This window comes from Mauremys mutica, chromosome 3, assembly GCF_020497125.1.
Source record: "Mauremys mutica isolate MM-2020 ecotype Southern chromosome 3, ASM2049712v1, whole genome shotgun sequence".
Lineage (NCBI taxonomy): Eukaryota > Metazoa > Chordata > Testudines > Geoemydidae > Mauremys > Mauremys mutica.
In genome coordinates, this window is record NC_059074.1 from 30,474,885 (window position 1) to 30,494,115 (window position 19,231).

The following is a 19,231-nucleotide window of genomic DNA, read 5'->3' on the forward strand; positions in this document are numbered from 1 at the left end:
TATCGTTCCATCACGTTGTAACAATCCCTTTACTGTTCCAGGGCTGCTCACGTGCAGTGACTGCAGCATGATAACTATACACACTATTTCTTTTATTTCCCCTTCTACCTGTGACTCTATAAAATGATTTTTTAAAATGTCTTTGTTACCTGCTGCAAACCATTCTGTGTACCTCTCAGATATTTAAGAGTACTAACCCTCCTCACACTAGTGAGCAGTTACTCACACAAATAGTGTTACTGAGTCAATGGGAATGCTCTTGTGAATAACTGTCCACCACTACGAATACAAGGTTCACATTCTGGCTCATATATACTAAGAGAATTAAAGGGACACACAAATTTAAATCTACATTTGTCTGATTTTTTTTCTATCCACTATTGTTACCAGTTTACCCTTAGGGTCCTATAACTGAAAAAGAAAAATATAGTTATTTATATTTTTTCAGGGCCTGATTGTAGAACCCTGCTCATGTGAGTAGTTCTGTTGACTATAATGGGACGTCTAGTGCATGCAAGTGCTTCCAAAATCAAGCTTTCAGTTTGTTTAAACTCTGGAAAATTCCCATTAACTGCAATTGGACAGGGATGTGTATAGCCACTGTTAGCAGTGCCCACTATATAGTTAGTTTCAGCTTTTGTTTGCTCAAATCTTTCACATAGAAACCCAGAAACTTTAAAGAATTATTTAAAGATCACAAAAACTGGCGGAGGGACTTGGGAAACTACATTCAACTTATTTTTGAAACTGACTGCATTAGAATTGGACAGCATCCCTGTAAGTGAATAAAATAAACCTTTTTTTTTAATTGCTGGCTCAGTGAGTATCTTTCTTGTTAGTTCAAATAATGGCAAGTGGAGACTTGGTATCAATGTAATCAAATGTTATATCAATCCATACATTTCATTTGAAACAGTTAGAGGAAACCTTTGCTAAAACAGAGCCAAATAAATCCTTGGTGTAACTCTCATCGTCAACCGGGTAATGAATTTGGCCCATAAAGTGTTCAGGACAAATTACTACTTACGATGAGATGTTGGTTTTTGCATGCTCTTGTATAAGTTCTCCTTTGGGATTAACTGTGAATATTCTGTTTAAAGAGACCCCCACTTGCTTGTAGGAATAAACATCCTGGTAAAGAAAGAAAAAAACTTAACTTAAAAAAAAAATAAACCGTACTTCTGCCTTTGCACAATACATTTTATTCTTTATAAAATTTATAGAATATAGATATAGAATATATAGCACAGATGAATATATAAAGAATACTGAAGTGCAAAGTATTGGCACTGAATATACGTGTGTTATCCTGCATCTGAAGCTCTCATGGCATGTTACCAACATTAACTAAGCCTAACAAAATCCATAGGAACTAAGGGCTTGTCTACATGGTGCATTAGTGTGCACCAGAGAAGTGTAAATTCTTGTCGTCACCAGCATGTCACACATTTAGTGGCCCATGTGGACCCTGCTGGCATGTACTAGAAGTTCCCTAGAGCATATTAACAGTGTTGTTTGTAACATGTGTTCCATTAACATTCACTAGGGACCTTTTAGTGTATGGCAGCAAGATCCAGATGGGCCAGTTAGTGTGCTACACACTAGAATTTCCTCCCCACTGGTGTGCGCTCGCGCACTGTGTAGACAAGCCCCAAGTTATCATACTATTAGAGGAGATTAAACAGACACAGGGGTACAATTTTCAAAAGTGGCTAAGTAACTTTGGAGTCTAAATCCCACTGACTTTCACCTGCCAAATTTTGCCTCCGTTTATACTACAGCAACTCCGTGTGGCTCACTGTGGTTGTGCTGTGTGAATGAGAGCGGAATTTGGACACACATTTCTAACAACGCCGAAGAAAGGCACCGTTTTCAGTGTTTTCAAACAACTTTACAGATTTTAAATACAGTTAGGTGGTCAACCACCTGGGATTGCTGGGACTACTAATTTATGCAAATACATGTCTTCACTGCTACCTTGCCCTCCATGTTTGTCTCTTTATTCACCTAGTGAATATCATCTACATCCTAAACTGTGAAATCGATGAGGGAGAGACTGACTTTACATTATTTGTTTTTACAGGGCCTAATAAAATGTGGCCTTAATTCCTATTTGAGGTCCTGAGGCATTACCACAAAAGAAACACTGAACAACAACAGCAGCACTTTTGCACTTCATAGTGAAAAATAATCACAGCTATTACTTACGGCAGGTCTGTTTCCAAAGGCAGCATAAAAGGGTTCTGTGTTCGGATGAAACAAATGTTTGATGTCTGTCAGACACTGAACTTTAAATTTTTCTGGCTTCTTTTCTATCACTTCCCTAAAATAAAAAGGAGGTATTTCATAAGTGCATCCGCTGTTTTATTTTTATTTTATATAATACATTTCATCTAGTCAGATTCTAGCACCGAAAACCTCCATGCAACTTCATTTAGAAGCCAGGGCTCCTATTAAATGTAAATGTTTGCACAGATAAAATTCAAAGTAAAAACAAGCCTCCTAAAGGGAGCTTTTATTAAAAACTGTGTGGTAAAGATGTAGCTACTAACCAAGGGTAATGAATTATAGACAGCAGTTTCTAAATAAAGATGTATGGTAAATGTAATGTAATGATATAAACTGCCTTACTGAAAACTGCAGAATGGGTCAATAGATTATAATGGCCTTCCCTTTGATAGCTTCTCTATGCTCTCTCTGGGATTTAAATTTCACCATGTACCAGATCCAAAGGACTACTTCTACTGGTGAGGTCATCCATCAATGACATTTAGAGGTAAGTAAAGACAAAGGCATCTTCTAATTCTCTTTAGTGCTTCATTACAGAATAATGAATAGAGGAGCCAGTTCATCTCTGGGCTGCAGCCCTTTCACAAATGCCTCTCTTGCCAAAATGGGACCAAACCGGTGACAGAATTGTCCCCGAGGGAATTCCCATGACATAGAGAGAATCCTGCACGGTGCAGAGTTGGTGTAGCTGGCCCTGCACCATTCCCCATAGCAGACCCCAGCCCAGGAGCACATATAGGGAATGTTGCCAGGGAAACAGAGGCAAGGCTGGAGTGCTGTTGGATTCTGGCTATTTGCAGCTGTATGGGCGGAGCCACAGGCAGGCAAGTACAAGCTAGGCCAACCTTCAGGTTGCTCTAACCTGTATCAGGAGTTAGAATCATAGAATATCAGACTTGAAAGGGACCTCAGGAGGTCATCTAGTCCATATATCTAGTCCTATAAAACACTGTCTGACAAACATTGCACAATGATTGCCATTAAAAAGTCAGCATTCATGAAGGTATTTATAACGGGAAATATCCATGGTAACTGTAGTGAACAGGTGGCATCTGCTGGCAAATGCTGAATTTTTAATGGCTACCACTGTAAAATGAGACCTGTCTTAAGTAACCATCTAAGATACTAGCAAACTTTGGTTACCTACTAGAGGTTGGTCTTCAATGAAAGGCTGCACTAAATCCTATTAGAAACTGTGAGAACAATTTAAAGTGGTCACATAAGAGGTGAATTTTGTATTGGGTACAAGCTACTATCTAATGATACCTGTGAAAAGCTGAGAACAAGCTGCTTGGACTTAACAACACAGGTCCTTGAGGTAGCACTGTTCCTCGTTCGTTGACCCAGTGCAAATATCCTCTGGTCATGTCTGCCATTCCTATAGCACGTGCCGAGCAATACAGAAATTTGTACCCATTTCTATTACACAAACAAACAAACCAGGAAGAAATTACTTTTATAATAAAGTGAACATTTTCACAATTGTGATATTTTATTTGCCTAGGACATAAGCCATCACTATTAGAAATTCAGATCTTTAACCTCTTTACCCCATAAGAACTCACAAATTATTACTAAGGAGTGAAAACATTACAAGCCACACACCAAAAATTTGCACAGCTCCAATGATTCACTGATTTATACCAGTAGAAGAGAATCTATATCAGAGATTTGTATGGCCCCCATGTAAAATCTGGCTGTGTGTATTTGCATGATATCCCTCATCATTTACTGAAATGAGTCCTCTTAAGAAGAGATATTATGCATCCAGCAACAATGTTGCATCAACCTTACTTTAAATGTAACGCACCTGTGGGGCTTTGTGATAGCAAAGGGTTGGTTTTGTATGCCTGAACTTCTTCAAACGTGTAAGTTTGGAGCTCAAAACCTAACAGGAGATAATTTATGGCTTGGTACTGAAATAGAGGTTTTATCAGAAGTCACAGGATATTCACAGACTACTATTTTCCAGATATCATCTTAACAGGTTCTAGTGATCGTAGGACCAGATTCTGATACCCTTAGTCTGGTTTAATAGCACGTTACTCCACAAGCCCAGTAAAGGACTGTCCATGAAGTAAAGTAAGTACTATTAAATATGAGTAAGGGGGCATTAAATTTCACCCTTAGACATTTATATAGGGCCAGTCTATGATATCTAGATGCTCTATAATTAATTTAGTAATTTAACAGGAAAACCCAAATGTATGGCCATTAAAGTTCTAATAGCTGCCTCCAGTGGTAGACTTAACAATGATAATTTCTAAAATTAAAAAAAAAATTCTCTTCAAAAACAATTATTTTCAAATACAAGTAAGAGTTTATTCATGGAACAAAACACCTTTTGCCATGTGAGCTTTCAGATTGTATTGATCTTGCTCTGTGTGGCTCAAAAGCCTCTCTCTCTCACCAAGATTGGCGAATGAAAGGCATTGCCTCACCCACACTCACTCTCTCTAAGTGACCTTGTATAGTCATTTATACCTATTTAAAGAAAGAGTCAGGCCCAGTGTCTCTGTCATATTTTAGATTACATCATCCATAATTTAGAATACATCACCCATGGAAAACAAAAGTAACAAAGTTGAACACAACCCCTGCCCACGGAACAAATCAAATCAATCAAATGGACAATTGTGCCTTGAATCTGATGATCTTCACACATTTAAGGGTAATCTGAACATGTATATAATAATAATGAAGAATGAAGAAACATAGCAATGAACATAAAAATGCCACCACTAGTAAACGGGGAACCATCAAATCACCCTTGTTTTTGTAAAAAATAAGTTTAAGTCAACATGTGTGTGAATGTTAGTATATGATGAAATATCTCCTTCCATCCAATCCCACATCAAAGCATCCTTCTTGCTGTCTAGCACAAATTTAGGCTCCATGTGACATTCCTAAAACTGAATTCCTAATCTTTCCCCACCAAGTCCTTATCCTAGTCCCTGTTTTCTTCATCACCATGGACAAAGCCCACTATCCGCTCAGTCCCTAAGGCTTGGTGTTATCTTTGATTCTCCCTTGATGCACAATTCCAGGCTGTCTAAATCTTGTCACTTCTTACAGGAGAACATCTCAAAGCTCCAGCCTTTTGTCTATGCAGGCTGCCAAGCTCTTGTCAAGGCCCTTATCTTGCATTTTGACTACCATAATCTTCTCTCTGACACTGATGCCATCAACATTCCCTCCCCCATCAGCTCTTTGCATCCCTCTACAGGTTCTCCCTTCATCACTGCATCAAGCACAAGCTTCTTGTCCTCACTGTTAAGGTCCTTCACCATTTATCTTGATCCTACTTATCCTGTCCAATTTCCTGTTGTGAGTGTCATATACCCATTTCTTATATTCACCATTCTTGTAAACAGTTGCTAGGACACCTGGAGCTGTGAACAGGCATCTGGTTTTGCATTTAAATTCAGAGAAATTAACACAAAGAGATTTGCTGAATACTTACTGGCTCACTTTATGGTACAACTTTGCAATCCCTTGGTGCGTCCAATCCTTGCCAAGAGTGGGCAAAATATGGCCTAAAGTATCCGACCTGAATAAAGATAGGGAAAAACAGAGCAAATGCACTGCAGGAAATAACTTCCAAAGAAGAGGCAGAAGCCATTTAAAATGTTTTTTTAAGGAAAGGGTCGTACTGATACATGCCCTCCTAAGCATTCATTTGGCTAGCAGAGTGGGCTGATAGTCTTTTGGCTAACGCACTGGCCTGAGATTCAAGAGATCAGGGGTTTAGTCCAAGTTATGGCACAGATCTTCTGGGTGACCTTGGCTAATAACTTAACCCCTCTGGTCCAGACCATCAAAGGCATCTAGCGCCCATTGATTTCACTGGGAGTTAGGCACCTACATTCCCTTGAGGATCTGTGCCTTTGGGCCTAAGTTCACCATCTATAAAATGGGGGAAATAGCTTTACTGGTTCCAGTGGCATTCCCCATTGTAAGTGTAATTAATTTAGTATCACTGTTTATGCTATGTAGCATACAGAGGCCCCAACCAAGACAGAGGGCTCCACCGTGAAAGGGATTTCACAGCCACAATCAGACAGTCCCTCTCTTGACAAGCTCACAATCCAAAGAGAAAAGACAGCGTGTACCATGGTGTGGGATGGGAAACAAACAGAGGCACAAAGCGGTGAAGTGACATAGTCAATACCCAATCAGCTCAGTGGCAGATATAGACCCCAGATCCCCTGACTCCTATTCTGGTATCCTGCCCACTAAATCACACTGCCTTGTCCCATAGGATTAGCTCTGGAATGTATCATCCCTCTAAAACCAGAATGAACATCACTCCAGCGTGGGTGGAGACGGGACAATGAACTCATTAATGTGTGAAAGGTGCACAGATACTACTATGATAAGCACCACAGGAGAGCCTGTAAGTAACAAACAGATCAACAGCATGGCACATACCAGCCTTTAACAATTCAGTCAGTGGCACATACCAGCCTTTAACAATAGCAGCCCCCTACATTTTTTGCTTCATTGGAAAAGCAGGTTAAACTTGAAAATTCAAAGTCTGAACACGATGGTCCCTTGCCCCAATCCTACATCAATAACGATTTTTTGAGCCTGGAGATATTACCTGGTAAGTAAAATCTTGCCCCGTTTGTCAGCTTACCTTGTGATAGTTCCATCGATGTCAGAAATAATAACCTTGTCATCCCAATTCCACAAGTAGATGGTGCCTTCACAGCGGCATGTGCCTTGATATTGTGTCGTAACACTAAAGATCACATCATTAGGGCCATTCTTGAGCTTTAGACTTTTCTGTGAAACATTACACGCAAGATTAAACTGTGCAGGTGAAATGGGCAAAATAGTATAAATGCAAATGGGAGGATAATTGCTTTCAGCACGTGTTAATCCCCTTCCTGTCATGGGACTATCTACTGAATAATGGAAGCAGAGTTTGGCTGCAAGGGCCATGCTGTGCCCTTGATTCATAAGCTGAATTAAAAGCAATAAGGAGTTCTGCTTTGCAATCAGTGGCATGGTATGGCCTGAAGTGTTCATGGCAACAAAAAACAGATTTGGCTTCAAGCCCCTGAAAAACTACTGCATCTGAAAAATAAGTCCCGCTGGCTTTGTATACCCCTGCTCTCAATTTGTTACACAATACGACCAGTAAACCAAATCTGTTTCTTAAGGCAAATTCTAGACCTCTTGCCAACTACAGAGAACATTCTCTCATTTAGCCACCTAGGAGTGGTGAGCTGCCTAATATTGTATTCAACAAGTGTATTTACTTCTGAAAATTAATTAGCTGTGTGTGTGGATGTGAGAAAATGCATTTTCCTAAATAGCCAAATTTTCCAAATCAAATATTAATGCCCTGGGCTTGAACAGCAACAGCTTTGTTTATCAGCATTAGTCACAACACCTCTGTGCAGAGGAACTGAAATTAATATGGTCCTGGTCACACTAAATTCATAAACAGCTCTTTTAGAAGCTGCTATTTTGTGTGTGTGCGCGCATGTGTGAGGGGGAGAGAGAGAGAAGAGAAATGCACACACAAGTCTGTATGCATGTGCGTGCACGCACACACACACACACACACACGAGCGTCTAACCCCTTTAAGCCAGGTAAAAGAGCTGGAGCAGCATAAAGGAGCCTTAAACACCTCCTTTCCAGCTGGTGGAGGACTCTTCTTGTGCACGACAGCCATAAGGCTGTCCTCTGAGGACTCCCTTAAAAACTTGGCATAGGGGGTATGCTGGGGACAGGAGTGGAGTCAGATGGACGTATCAGGAAAAGGATCATAGCACAGATCACTGTAGTGATTCCTGGCAGCACTGCAGGCCATGAAGCAGTTCAGGGAGGCTGCCCTAACTTAGACAGTCCCCCAGCACTGTCTAAATTATTCCCAGGGCCTCTCCAGCCCCAAAGGCAGCCCAGATAGGGAGGGTACAAAGGTCCCTCGAAACCACTCACATCCACACCTGGGCTGCCAGTTCTGTGCCACGCCTCCTAGAGGCACAGTACATAATTTCATCCATGACACATAACATACACAGACTCCTGACAGATGCAATGGGAACTGTTGGGTGCTAAGCACTTTTGAAAACCAAGTCCCTTATTTAGGTGTCTTAATTCAGACTTCAGAGTTTAACTGTAGGCTGCCATTTTGGAAGACCTCAGTCGCCTGATTTGTCAATACAACACCTTTTCCATTAAGCATGAGATTTACTTCAAACATTAAGACTTTTTTTTTAATTTCATAAGGCCTAGTAGTCAGCACAAATACTAAGAGTTCATTAACCCTGTGCTAGCCTGAATAACTGCATTGTGCTAGAAATGACACTTCAGAAGGAGTATGTAAAAATAACTCACAAGCTGGTCAGAAGTGAGTCGAAGGGTCTTTTTGTAACTGATTCCTGACAATAATGAGAGATGACTTGAGTTTGTTTGTAATGACCCAATGTTTGGTTTTGCAGCTCTCGGGTCTTCATCACTTGAAGAAGATTCATCCTTTAGTCTGGAAAATCACACACACAGAAAATGATGCTACCATCTCTCAGTAAATGCATTTGGGTATCCATTAAAAATACATTAGCACTGACTCACTGAATAAGTCAACTGATTCTCTGCTTCTAAGTACTGTCTCCTGGGAGGTTATTTACAACATGACTTTAGAAATATATCAATGAAGTGCTGAATTCTCATTCACGCATGTCTTCCATTATTCATATTTGGGTTCTTCAAGTCATTCACTTGTCTATATGCTAGTATTGTCACTTTAAGTTAACAGACTTAAATTACAGTCCATGTTGACTCATTAAAAACTCAAACAATGTATAAAATCTGCTAGCTAATGTGAGCAACTACAAAGGAGTTTCATTCTAAGGAAATAAAAGAGGAAAGAAAATAATTTATTTAATCTATGAAGAGTTCAGCAATTAGAGAATAAACCCAGAGCATGACTAATGCAACTTTCTAATGGAAAATAACCTGCACCACACATTCTTTGTGAAAGCAGCAATTTTTGTCAATGGAATTATATTTTTACTGACAACTTTGGCAGGATTGCCATACTCAAAATGTTTAAATGAAATGCCACCAACTTTTTGTTCCTGTGCAGGATATTAGTTTAAGTATACATCATTATAAAACTATTTTCCCTACCACAATTGTTTTTAAAAACCTGTCAAGGAAAATTTTTCACAGAAGATAAGAATTTTAATGGTAAACAGAACTATCATATTAGGTGGCAGCTTCAAATATTCTTAACATACTGCCAATGTGATCTTTAATATATCACCGTTAACATTCTTTTCCATCACAGCTGGGTTCTGCAAGTTGTTGGGAAGTCCTGACCCTGGTGTCATAAATACTGCACGTTGTGATTCGCAGCATTTAAAGCTGTAGCCCGCCTGACTCTGTGGTTGCTGTATCTGGCCTAAAAACTGCTTGCTACTCAATATTCTATTTACCACAGAATGGTTTTCAGCAACAAATCCTTCCTGATCAGTTTCTGAAGTCAGTTAAAACTCAAACACGAAACAGTAATTAAGGAGTTAAGTCTGATTGAAATTCCAATACTGTTTTAAGGCTGGGTCTTTAAACAAGCATACAAGGGACAACAGAACCAAACATCACTGATGAGGAATGTGTCCTCTCAAATCCACTCGTGGATCTTGCAGATTTGAGATAATGTATGTTATTGAGGCAGCAGTTTATGTGCCACATATTTAACTTGCCAGTATCTGGTCTCCAAAACAAAAGGTGTCTCCCAGTGCTTAATTTGTAATGAAAGAGGTGCTGGGGCTCAAGCAATTTTTTTGCATTCATATTTGATGCAGGAAAGGTGCCGGAGCGGTGAACTGCCAAGCCTAGAATCATAGAGGTGCTGGGGCTCTGCCCTGGCAAGCCCTGGCACAAATTAAGCACTGGTGGCTCCTCATTCCAGATAGTTCTCCCGGATTGCAATGTCAGCCTCCAAAAAGCCTCAAGTTAATTTAGCATGTGCAAGCTATGACTGAATCTGGGTCTTACTACTCTCTCTCCAGCTCTGGCAGATCTGAGTGAGAACAGCACAGAAGTAGGCACTGCTGTGTTCACAGTAAGCCACTCGGTTGCATCTCCATGGGATTTGGGCTGTTCAAAAAGGAGACCAGGCAGGAGACCGCTACTCTCTGCTACTTCATCGCCATGGGACTTCAGCAGGTAACTTAATGCTGGCCCTGCAGAATCCTCCCTAAGTGGAGATTCTGGGGCCACCAAGAGATACTACAAGAGCTGCCTAAATTAGGAGGATCTGCTGACTTTGAAACCCCTTCTTCCGCTTCTCCCTGAAAGAAGTAATAGAAAGCTGTGGAGTCTCCTGTCCCCTTCATGGGAGAGATGGTATAAGAATCCCTCTGAAAGGAACATCTTATGTTCTTGAGCCTCCTCAGATATATAGAAGCAAACAGGGAGATGTCAGACTGTGCAAGTTTTCATAAATCAGAGGATATTACAAGGATCTGGGACATTTTGACTTCAGTGAGGTGCAAAAAGCTTTGAAAGATCATCCACCCGATTATTACTTATTTGTAGGTGCTTCTAAACTTCCTGCATCTGGCTAGGATCGAAAACAGAAGGGCTAACATATAAGCAGAGAGAGGGAGAGAGGGAGGGAGGGGGAGAAATAGAGAGAGAAGGCATGGAGATGCCAGAACAAGAAAGTCCAGTTCTACGACTTAGTAAGTTTGGAAAAGGCTCATTAAAGTACTGCAGCACCACAACCTTGCCCTGGATAGAATCCTCCCACACTTCATCTCCTTAGGCTTTATGGAGGTGAAGTGGATTTTACCATGGGTGAATTTCACCAATATTAAGGGATCAAATATAAAGATAAAATAGCATAACAGATTACAAATCTCAACCAGATTTCATTACTTTCCCTGTTCTGCCATTCAAAGACTTGAAGTATCCTGCTTTCATTTTTAAATGGTGCAGTTACATTGGCTACAGTCCTCTTTTTGCGCACCTGTCTGCAATGCTCATTTGTGATGACTCCTCTTCTGTAGTAAGCACATTCCCACTCAAATCTTGCGTTGGCTTGGTTTCCTAAAACACAGATATGAGAAGTTGTGAATTCCATAGTAGACAGAGAGGGGAAATATTTAAAGGAAATAATCTTGTTGGCCCAATCCTCCTTACTTCACTCAAGCAGGTATTCCTATTGCTTTCACCAAGACTATAAATGTGAGAAAGGCAAGCAGGACTTTGTTCTGTGCATGTATATGATTTTAAAAATCAAGGGTTTACTGTAGGAAAATTTTTGCACAGAACATGAGAATACTCTCAAGTATAAACTGTAGAAACAGTAGAAACTGAAATTTGTTTTTCTTTGGCAGATAGAGAGAGAGAGCTGATTTCAAATGACAAGAATTGGTGGGAATTGTGGGACCAATCTCGTAGATACTCACTGCACAGAAACTCCATTAACCATTAATAAAACCTACTAACCAAACCTACTTTGGGAAGACTTAGCTCTAACAATTTTATCTCAAATAATGAAAGTTACACGAGGCTATCATGAAACAAATGGACAGCATTAACTAAAGCGTCTTCTACCTAATTGTAGCTGTCACCGCTCACTTTACAAAGGGAACACCTCCAAGAAGACAGTCATTCTTAGAATTCAATAAGTTGCGGAAAAATATGGCAAGAAAAATGAATCATACGAAGCCCATAACTAAAGTTTACAAGAATGACTATTTTATGTAAACTTAGAAAACTCAAGTATCAGATATTTCAACTTTTTAAAAATTGAATGAAGATAGACCTATTTAATGTCTAAAACTGCTAATAAAAATCTAACGGGCAAGAAAACAGTGGTTATTATAGCACTTACACAGAGCTTCAATATTCATAAACAGCTCTGAAGATGTAATTAAAGGACCCAATCCAGAGATTATTGGAAAATGGGCTGGCAGAAAGGTTAACAAAAAGTGAAGAACCACATTTCCTTCATTTTCTTCATCTAAATTTAGTATTTGTTATAATTTTCCAACCAGCTCTAGTAATAAATATCATTATCCTTCAAATGTGGAAGCAGAACTGTAGAAAGGGTGAGCAACTTGCCCAATGACATATATTAAGTTAGTCACACAGCCAGAATAAGAACTCGGCAGTTCTTGGTTCCCATGTCCCTGACTACTCTATTAGATTATGCTGCCAAAGGTAGATGTAATGAATACAAATGTGGAAGTGAAATAGATAAATGTTTAGCTAAGGGCCTTATCCACTGAAGTCAATAGGAGTCTTTCCATTGACTTATGGGCTTTGGATCAGGCTCTAAATGCCTTCCTTGTGTGTGTCCTAAATCAAACTGGGTATTGTACTGTCTGTAGAAGCACAACCTCTGGCGGATGTATATGTAAGATACATGAAATTCAAACCTCAGCCAAAAACTAACTCCATCTGCTTTTTAAACTTACCTCTTTGATAGTGCTATTCCTCCCTCGCCATGAAAACCACCATCTTCCGCCTTTCTTGGGCATCTTATCCCTCATAATAGATTCCACAGTGGCCTGTGATAAATGGATGGTAACATAAATAATGGAACAAAAGAAAGGGACAACCTGACACATGCAAACAAAGGAAAATGACGAACACAACTTCAACCAAGGATAAACAGAAGAAAAGGAAACATACTGTTTGTGGGCCATAAATTTTAGAAAAGCAAAACCTAATGGTATCCAGAACTGCACTGAAGTAACTGAAGCATGAATACTTGAGGAATTTTTAAAGGAAAAAGAAAAGGAGATCAAACCAAAAAAAGAAAAGAAAGCATAAAATGGCATTAGTATAATGTCTAGCATGGGTAAATAATAGTCTGGTTTGAGGTTGTTTAGTGAAAATTGTAAGTTACAAAAAATATAAAAAAACAGGTGACCGGCTTTTTGGAAGAGGTCTCAGGTACAAAGGCTACGAACTAAAGGGCAAGATGGTGGGTTATGCTCTCTAAAAGAAAACGAACATTTGCACTGATCATTAATTTGTGGGGAGAAGTGGTGTTACTATTTTTATATGAATTTAGTGATGACATGTGCTGGATTGACAGGGACTAGACCCTGAAGTTCTTTATCCAGAGATACAGGGTGGAGGGCAACAGCGCATACTTCCTTTCAATCACTCAACACCCAACGTGCCTGATCCATGACATAGAGTGATCATTTCCAAGAGTGAAAGGATTTAGTTTTCACACCCATGAGCCCTTGGACTCTCAACTAAAACTACAAGGGTGTTAGCGGTGTTTTGCAACCTGCTTATAGGACTATTCAGGGAGAAGGACATTTTAATGGAAATATATGATGGCCTCTCCTCATGTAAGATTGCAACCAGCTTTCCACTGTAAGCCTGATTTTGCCTCTCCTCTCCAAAGATCGGTGTAAAATTGTGTAGGTGATAAGGGATCTTGTAAGACAAACCACAATCAAGTTCTATAGTTGTTAGAAAGATGAGAAGCGGAGTTCAGCTACAGTGTCCATCTCTCTCTCTAACTATATTAGGTTTTTCAAAGGCTCCCCTTTACTGTTGCATCTAAAATGCATAAAAACATAAGAATGGCCATATTGGGTCAGACCAAAGTTCCATCTAGCTCAGCATCCTGTCTTCCGACAGTGGCCAATGCCAGGTGCCCCAAAGGGAATGAACAGAATAGGTAATCATCAAGTGATTCATCCCCCTGTTGCTCATTCCCAGCTTCTGGCAAACAGAGGGTAAGGACACCATTCCTGCCCATCCTGGCTAATAGCCATTGATGGACCTATCCTCCATGAATTTATCTAGTTCTTGTTTGAACCCTGTTATAATCTTGGCCTTCACAACATCCTCTGGCAAGGAGTTCCACAGATTGACTGTGTATTATATGAAAAAAATACTTCCTTTTGTTTGTTTTAAACCTGCTGCCTATTAATTTCATTTGATGACCCCTAGTTCTTGTGTTATGAGAAGTAAATAACACTTCCTTATTTACTTTCTCTATACCAGTCATGATTTTATAGACCTCAATCATATCCCCCTTAATTGTCTCTTTTCCAAACTGTAATGTCCCAGTCTTCTTAATCGCTCCTCATATGGAAGCCATTCCATATCCCTAATAATTTTTGTTGCCCTTTTCTGAACCTTTTCCAATTCTAATACATCTTTTTTGAGATAGGGCGACCACATGTGCATGCAGCATTCAAGATGTGGTCACCCAGAGAAAGATAGTGAGATAAATGGCAGAAAAGTAAAACTGAGCAAATAAGTTTTGGGGTTTCTTTTAAAGAAATGCAAAAAAACAGAGGAACAGCTTGAATCAAAATCTGAATTGTTGAGAGTAATGGCTCCAATTCAGCAAGATACTTACACACGTGCCTAACTTGGAGCACGTGTCTGGTTCCATTGACTTCAACAGCACTACTCAGAAGCTTAAAGTTAAGCATTTGCTTAAGTACCTTGCTGAATGGGGGCCAATATCAACTATTCCTTTGCAAAAGCTCCAAGTTCACATTCACTTCATACAATCTCTTCTGATAAAATATAAAATCCTTTAACATTTCAATGACTTAGTTCTGTTGTTGGAACAAGTCAAAGCTCTATCAATATGCATGAAAATAAGTAAGAAGATCAGTCGGAAGATCAGGAATAGAAAGCAGGATGGTAATATTTTCAGAGTTATTGTTCACCCAAGTAAATCTTTCCAACCTAATGTATTGCTCAGTACCTGTTTCCTCATTTGATTAGCCTGGTTCATTCTAGAAAGTTTCCAACATTTGGAATGTAAATACTGGTTTTAAAAAAACAAACGTAGTGCATTTAGTGCTCATGAATTATAATTTTATTGATAACCCAGGAGAATAAGGGTGAAATTAACTTCAGTGGGGTCAGCATTTCATCCTGAATCATCTAATATATCTCCAAAGACAGATCTTAGCAAAACATTTTCAGTGAAAAAACACACTTCTGGTTTTGTGTTTCATTACAAACTCATACAGTTTACATGGAGTGTGGTGCACGGGCTTACGTTAGAACCAGGCATATTTGCAGATTCAGGTGATTCTCACAGAAAGGCGAGAGTAACGTAGCAGTACCCAGTAAGTGTCAGTTTGAGGCTCTGCATGAGTTTATATTCCAAACTCAAAGTGACATTAAGGGGATTTGAACTCACATGGGTCAAAACCAAAGACATCATTTGTGTGCAAAGCAAAATTTCAAATCTAAGCATAGATCTTTTTCCCAACAGCGTCCTCTCAATGAACCCTAAACTGTGGCAAGCACTTTTAAAAGTTACAAATCTCCCTGCTTGAATGCATGCTACTTTTCTGACACTTTAAAGCAAGGGCTACTACTTCCGCAATAGTTGTCCATTAACCGCAAACCTCTAGTCACTATTTCTACTGAAACTGTATAGTCTCTGAAGACATAAAAGAAGGTACAGACACCAAATATTCAATTACAGCACACTGTTATCTGTAAATATAACCTATGGTTACAAGCCAGTGAATATTTATCAAAGGAGAAAGGGGAGGATAAATCATCAAGAAGGGTCATCCTCTTTTGGACTAGATAATCCTCTAGATATTTTCTGAATTTTTATAAACTAGCAAATAAATACAGCGTAGACCAAATGTAGAGGTTATCTACACAGGGAAGTTAGAGTGTAGCAAGGCAGAGTGTGAATTTATAGCTCACTAGCCAGTCCGCACTAACTCCCTGTGTGGACACTCTTACTGCACATTAGAAGTGCCTTTGTACACTTTAGCTTAATACGCTAATTCCCCGTGGGACTTAGTGCGAAGTAGCTAGGGTGCTGTACATTCACAGCCTAGTTTGCTGCGCACTAACTTCCCATGTAGATAAGCCCTTAGTCCCACTTAATTTTGGGTTTAATTTGGCCCTATGTTGTCAGCACAAGCTATGTGACTGGTTTTGTGTGAATGATTCCTACTGATGTGCAGACTCTCTGTAAAATACAGTCACTTTCTCTGCCTTCCTGAATTTCAGTTCATGAAATGAAAAACACCACAGGTCATGCTTTCCCAACTGACTTTCATGTTCAGTCTCACCTTTGGCAAAGGTTTCTGGAATGCTTGCATTGCCAGTAGAAGTGGAGCAGCTGTTGTCCAGTTGTAGTACCTGAGAAATCAAAATAGTTTTGTGTTGTTACATTTTGTAATACCATCGATCCCAATTCACAGCCTAACAGTAATTGCACTGTCAGTTAAAGCAGGGGAGTTTATTTAAACTAAAGAATAAAGCCATGAAGTTCAGATTTGGATCCGCAAATCCATGTTCTACTTAGACTACTTTGGTTGTGTCTATTTATTAATGCAAAGTTCCAGTAAAACGTTAATAGACACTTTACTTATTCAGGATGAGGTTAATATTCAAAGAACCTGGTTAAAGACTCTGGCTTGCTAGCTGGGGAACCCTCCTCCTCTGAATTGCTATAAAGGGTGACCAAATTCCCAAATACCTATCCTTGTCTTGGCACCTCCCTTGTGTAGGTATCTGGTGTAAAAGCTTTTCCAGTACAAGGACAGTCCATATTTACTATACCACAATTCCACAGGAGGAGAAGTCACATAGGAGATCATGAAAGAAAAGCTAAGCCCCAAACAGAAATTGTATTTCTCATCCATTCCTCATATCTGTACCATAGCTCAGGGACCTACATTTTCTACGAGCCACCTATATTGCTCTTTGCCCCTTCAAGGCACTGTATAAATGTTCAGTTTGGGTTCTGTGTGGTGCTGACTTTCTTCTGTGGTGTGCTGAGGGCCTGCAACTCCCATGGCAGTTAGGAAGTTAAATCCTCAGCGATGCCACCCAACTTCCCATGAGAGTGAGGTCCGTACAGGACCATACTCAAGGTCTCCAGCACCTTACCTAATCAGACCTTCCTGAATTAGTCCTCTCCTCACTACACCCTTGTGAGGTAGGTAAATAGTATTATCCCCATTTTACAGATCAGGAAAGCAGGGCAAGAAATTAAACAACTTGTCCAAAATCACACAATGAGTCAGCAGAGAGGCGAGGTAATAATATATTTAGTGGATGTAGGTTCTTTCTTTGCATATAGAATGGCCACAGGCCGATCATGATTTCCCCATAAGTATTCATCATTCAATTGTACTGAATGAATGTCGTAGCAAGGTTTATAGTCTATTTTATTTTTACTCTAGGTATTGAGTGTGAACACTGTCTGCATTCAATACTAGCTCTTTGAAATCCAAATTAATTACTTAATTATTGGTAACTGGCTTTGAATCTCTCAGGGTGAATCTACAGTAGAAAAATGAGTACCCATTTGTTCAGCAATGGTGCAGCTAGTGTAAGCCCTAGGGTAGCACTAAAAACACACAAGTGCTTTTCCCACATTGTCCAGACTTTTGCCTGCTGAAATGTACGTACTTATTTCCAATCTTAACCACAAGGTTGGGGTCGTCAATGATAGCAGGATTGTCCACAAACTGCTGATACGTTACTGCTTGTTCTAAGAACTGATCTGTTGGAAATATTTAAAACATACTCACATAAGTACAGTACTGGCAATGGGACAACCTACCCCCCTACCCCGCCCCCATAACTAGCATTAAAACATTCTGAAGAGTTACGTTTCAGGCTCAGGATCAGTCCTTCATGACAGGGGTAGCAGAGACTAGCAGTACTATGGAGACAGGGCTTAGAGCCCCAATCTTGCAAGGTGCTGGGTATTTCCTCTGAGCTGCTGACTGCCCTGAACTCCTCACAGGAGGTGCTCAACGAAAGCTACAGTGATCAGCACATTGCAGGATCAGGCCTTTCACTCCTGGGTAAGGATGTGCCTCTTCAAGTGACCTTCTCTGGCTAATTAGGGAACAGGTGTTGATGGACTCGATGAAGAGCTACAGCCCCAGCCAGAAACCTGATCAATACTTGCAGGGCCTGGAGGAAAATGAAAATGCATCCTCCTGGACAAACACCCCCTTCCCTTCCTTGCCTTCAAGAATCACAATTATTTGGATTATTAACAAAATAATAAATAGAACTACTTTATGGTAAATTACCCTCTGTATGGAATATTTTAACTTCTAGTTTCCAAACAGTGCTCAGAGCAGAGTCAGTCTTAGATATTTTAATGGCTCCCATGACTCATATCTGAGCACGTCAAGGTCTTTGATATATTTATCCTCACAACACTCCTGCGAGGTAGGGAAGAGCTGTTATCTCCATTTTACAGACAGGGAACCAAAGAAAGACTAATGACTTGTCCAAGATCACACAGGAAGTCTGTGCCGAAGCTGAAAATGGAACCTACACCTTCTGAGTCCCAGGCTTGCACCCTAACCATTGGACCATCCCACCTGTCCATGGTAGTGACAGCTGTGAATTTACCAATTATACTCTGCAGTAAAAGGCATAATAAATGGCAAATGCACCCTTTTACTACTGTTGCATGAGGTGAACCTGTAAATACAGTAATTTCCAAAATATATTACAGTAAGTTAAAATCAGTAATATAGTATTAATAACCCTAGAACTTCTGACATTTTTATCCAAATGAGAATAGCTACATCAGAGGTAGGCAACCTATGGCATGGGTGCCAAAAGCGGCACACAAGCTGGTTTTCAGTGGCACTCACATTGCCCAGGTCCTGGCCACCGGTCCAGGGGACTCTGCATTTTAATTTAATTTTAAATGAAGCTTCTTAAACATTTAAAAAACCTTATTTACTTTACATACAACAATAGTTTAGTTATATATTATAGACTTATAGAAAGAGACCTTCTAAAAACGTTAAAATGTATTACTGGCGCGCGAAACCTTAAATTAGAGTGAATAAATGAAGACTCGGCACACCACTTCTGAAAGGTTGCCGACCCCTGAGCTACATACTCCCTCAGCCTTAAATTCCTACCTCTAGCCACAAGAGGGCACTGTTTCCCCTTTAACAGAAGTTGAGA

General features: G+C 39.9%; 1 protein-coding gene across 10 annotated transcripts in view; it reads right to left on the reverse strand.

Moving 5' to 3' along the window:
* The window catches only part of LPIN1 (lipin 1), a 66,274-nt gene that overhangs the window by 4,323 nt on the left and 42,720 nt on the right, over positions 1 to 19,231 (reverse strand). For all 10 annotated transcript variants that reach the window (XM_045010713.1, XM_045010716.1, XM_045010717.1 and 7 more), the window contains 10 exons: positions 17,699 to 17,792; positions 16,351 to 16,420; positions 12,736 to 12,828; positions 11,280 to 11,359; positions 8,642 to 8,786; positions 6,929 to 7,077; positions 5,753 to 5,839; positions 3,556 to 3,708; positions 2,209 to 2,323; positions 1,028 to 1,131 (listed from right to left, as the gene is read on the reverse strand). In XM_045010713.1, coding sequence (XP_044866648.1) covers positions 1,028 to 1,131; positions 2,209 to 2,323; positions 3,556 to 3,708; positions 5,753 to 5,839; positions 6,929 to 7,077; positions 8,642 to 8,786; positions 11,280 to 11,359; positions 12,736 to 12,828; positions 16,351 to 16,420; positions 17,699 to 17,792 — 1,090 coding nt within the window. The remainder of the gene's footprint in view (positions 1 to 1,027; positions 1,132 to 2,208; positions 2,324 to 3,555; positions 3,709 to 5,752; positions 5,840 to 6,928; positions 7,078 to 8,641; positions 8,787 to 11,279; positions 11,360 to 12,735; positions 12,829 to 16,350; positions 16,421 to 17,698; positions 17,793 to 19,231) is intronic.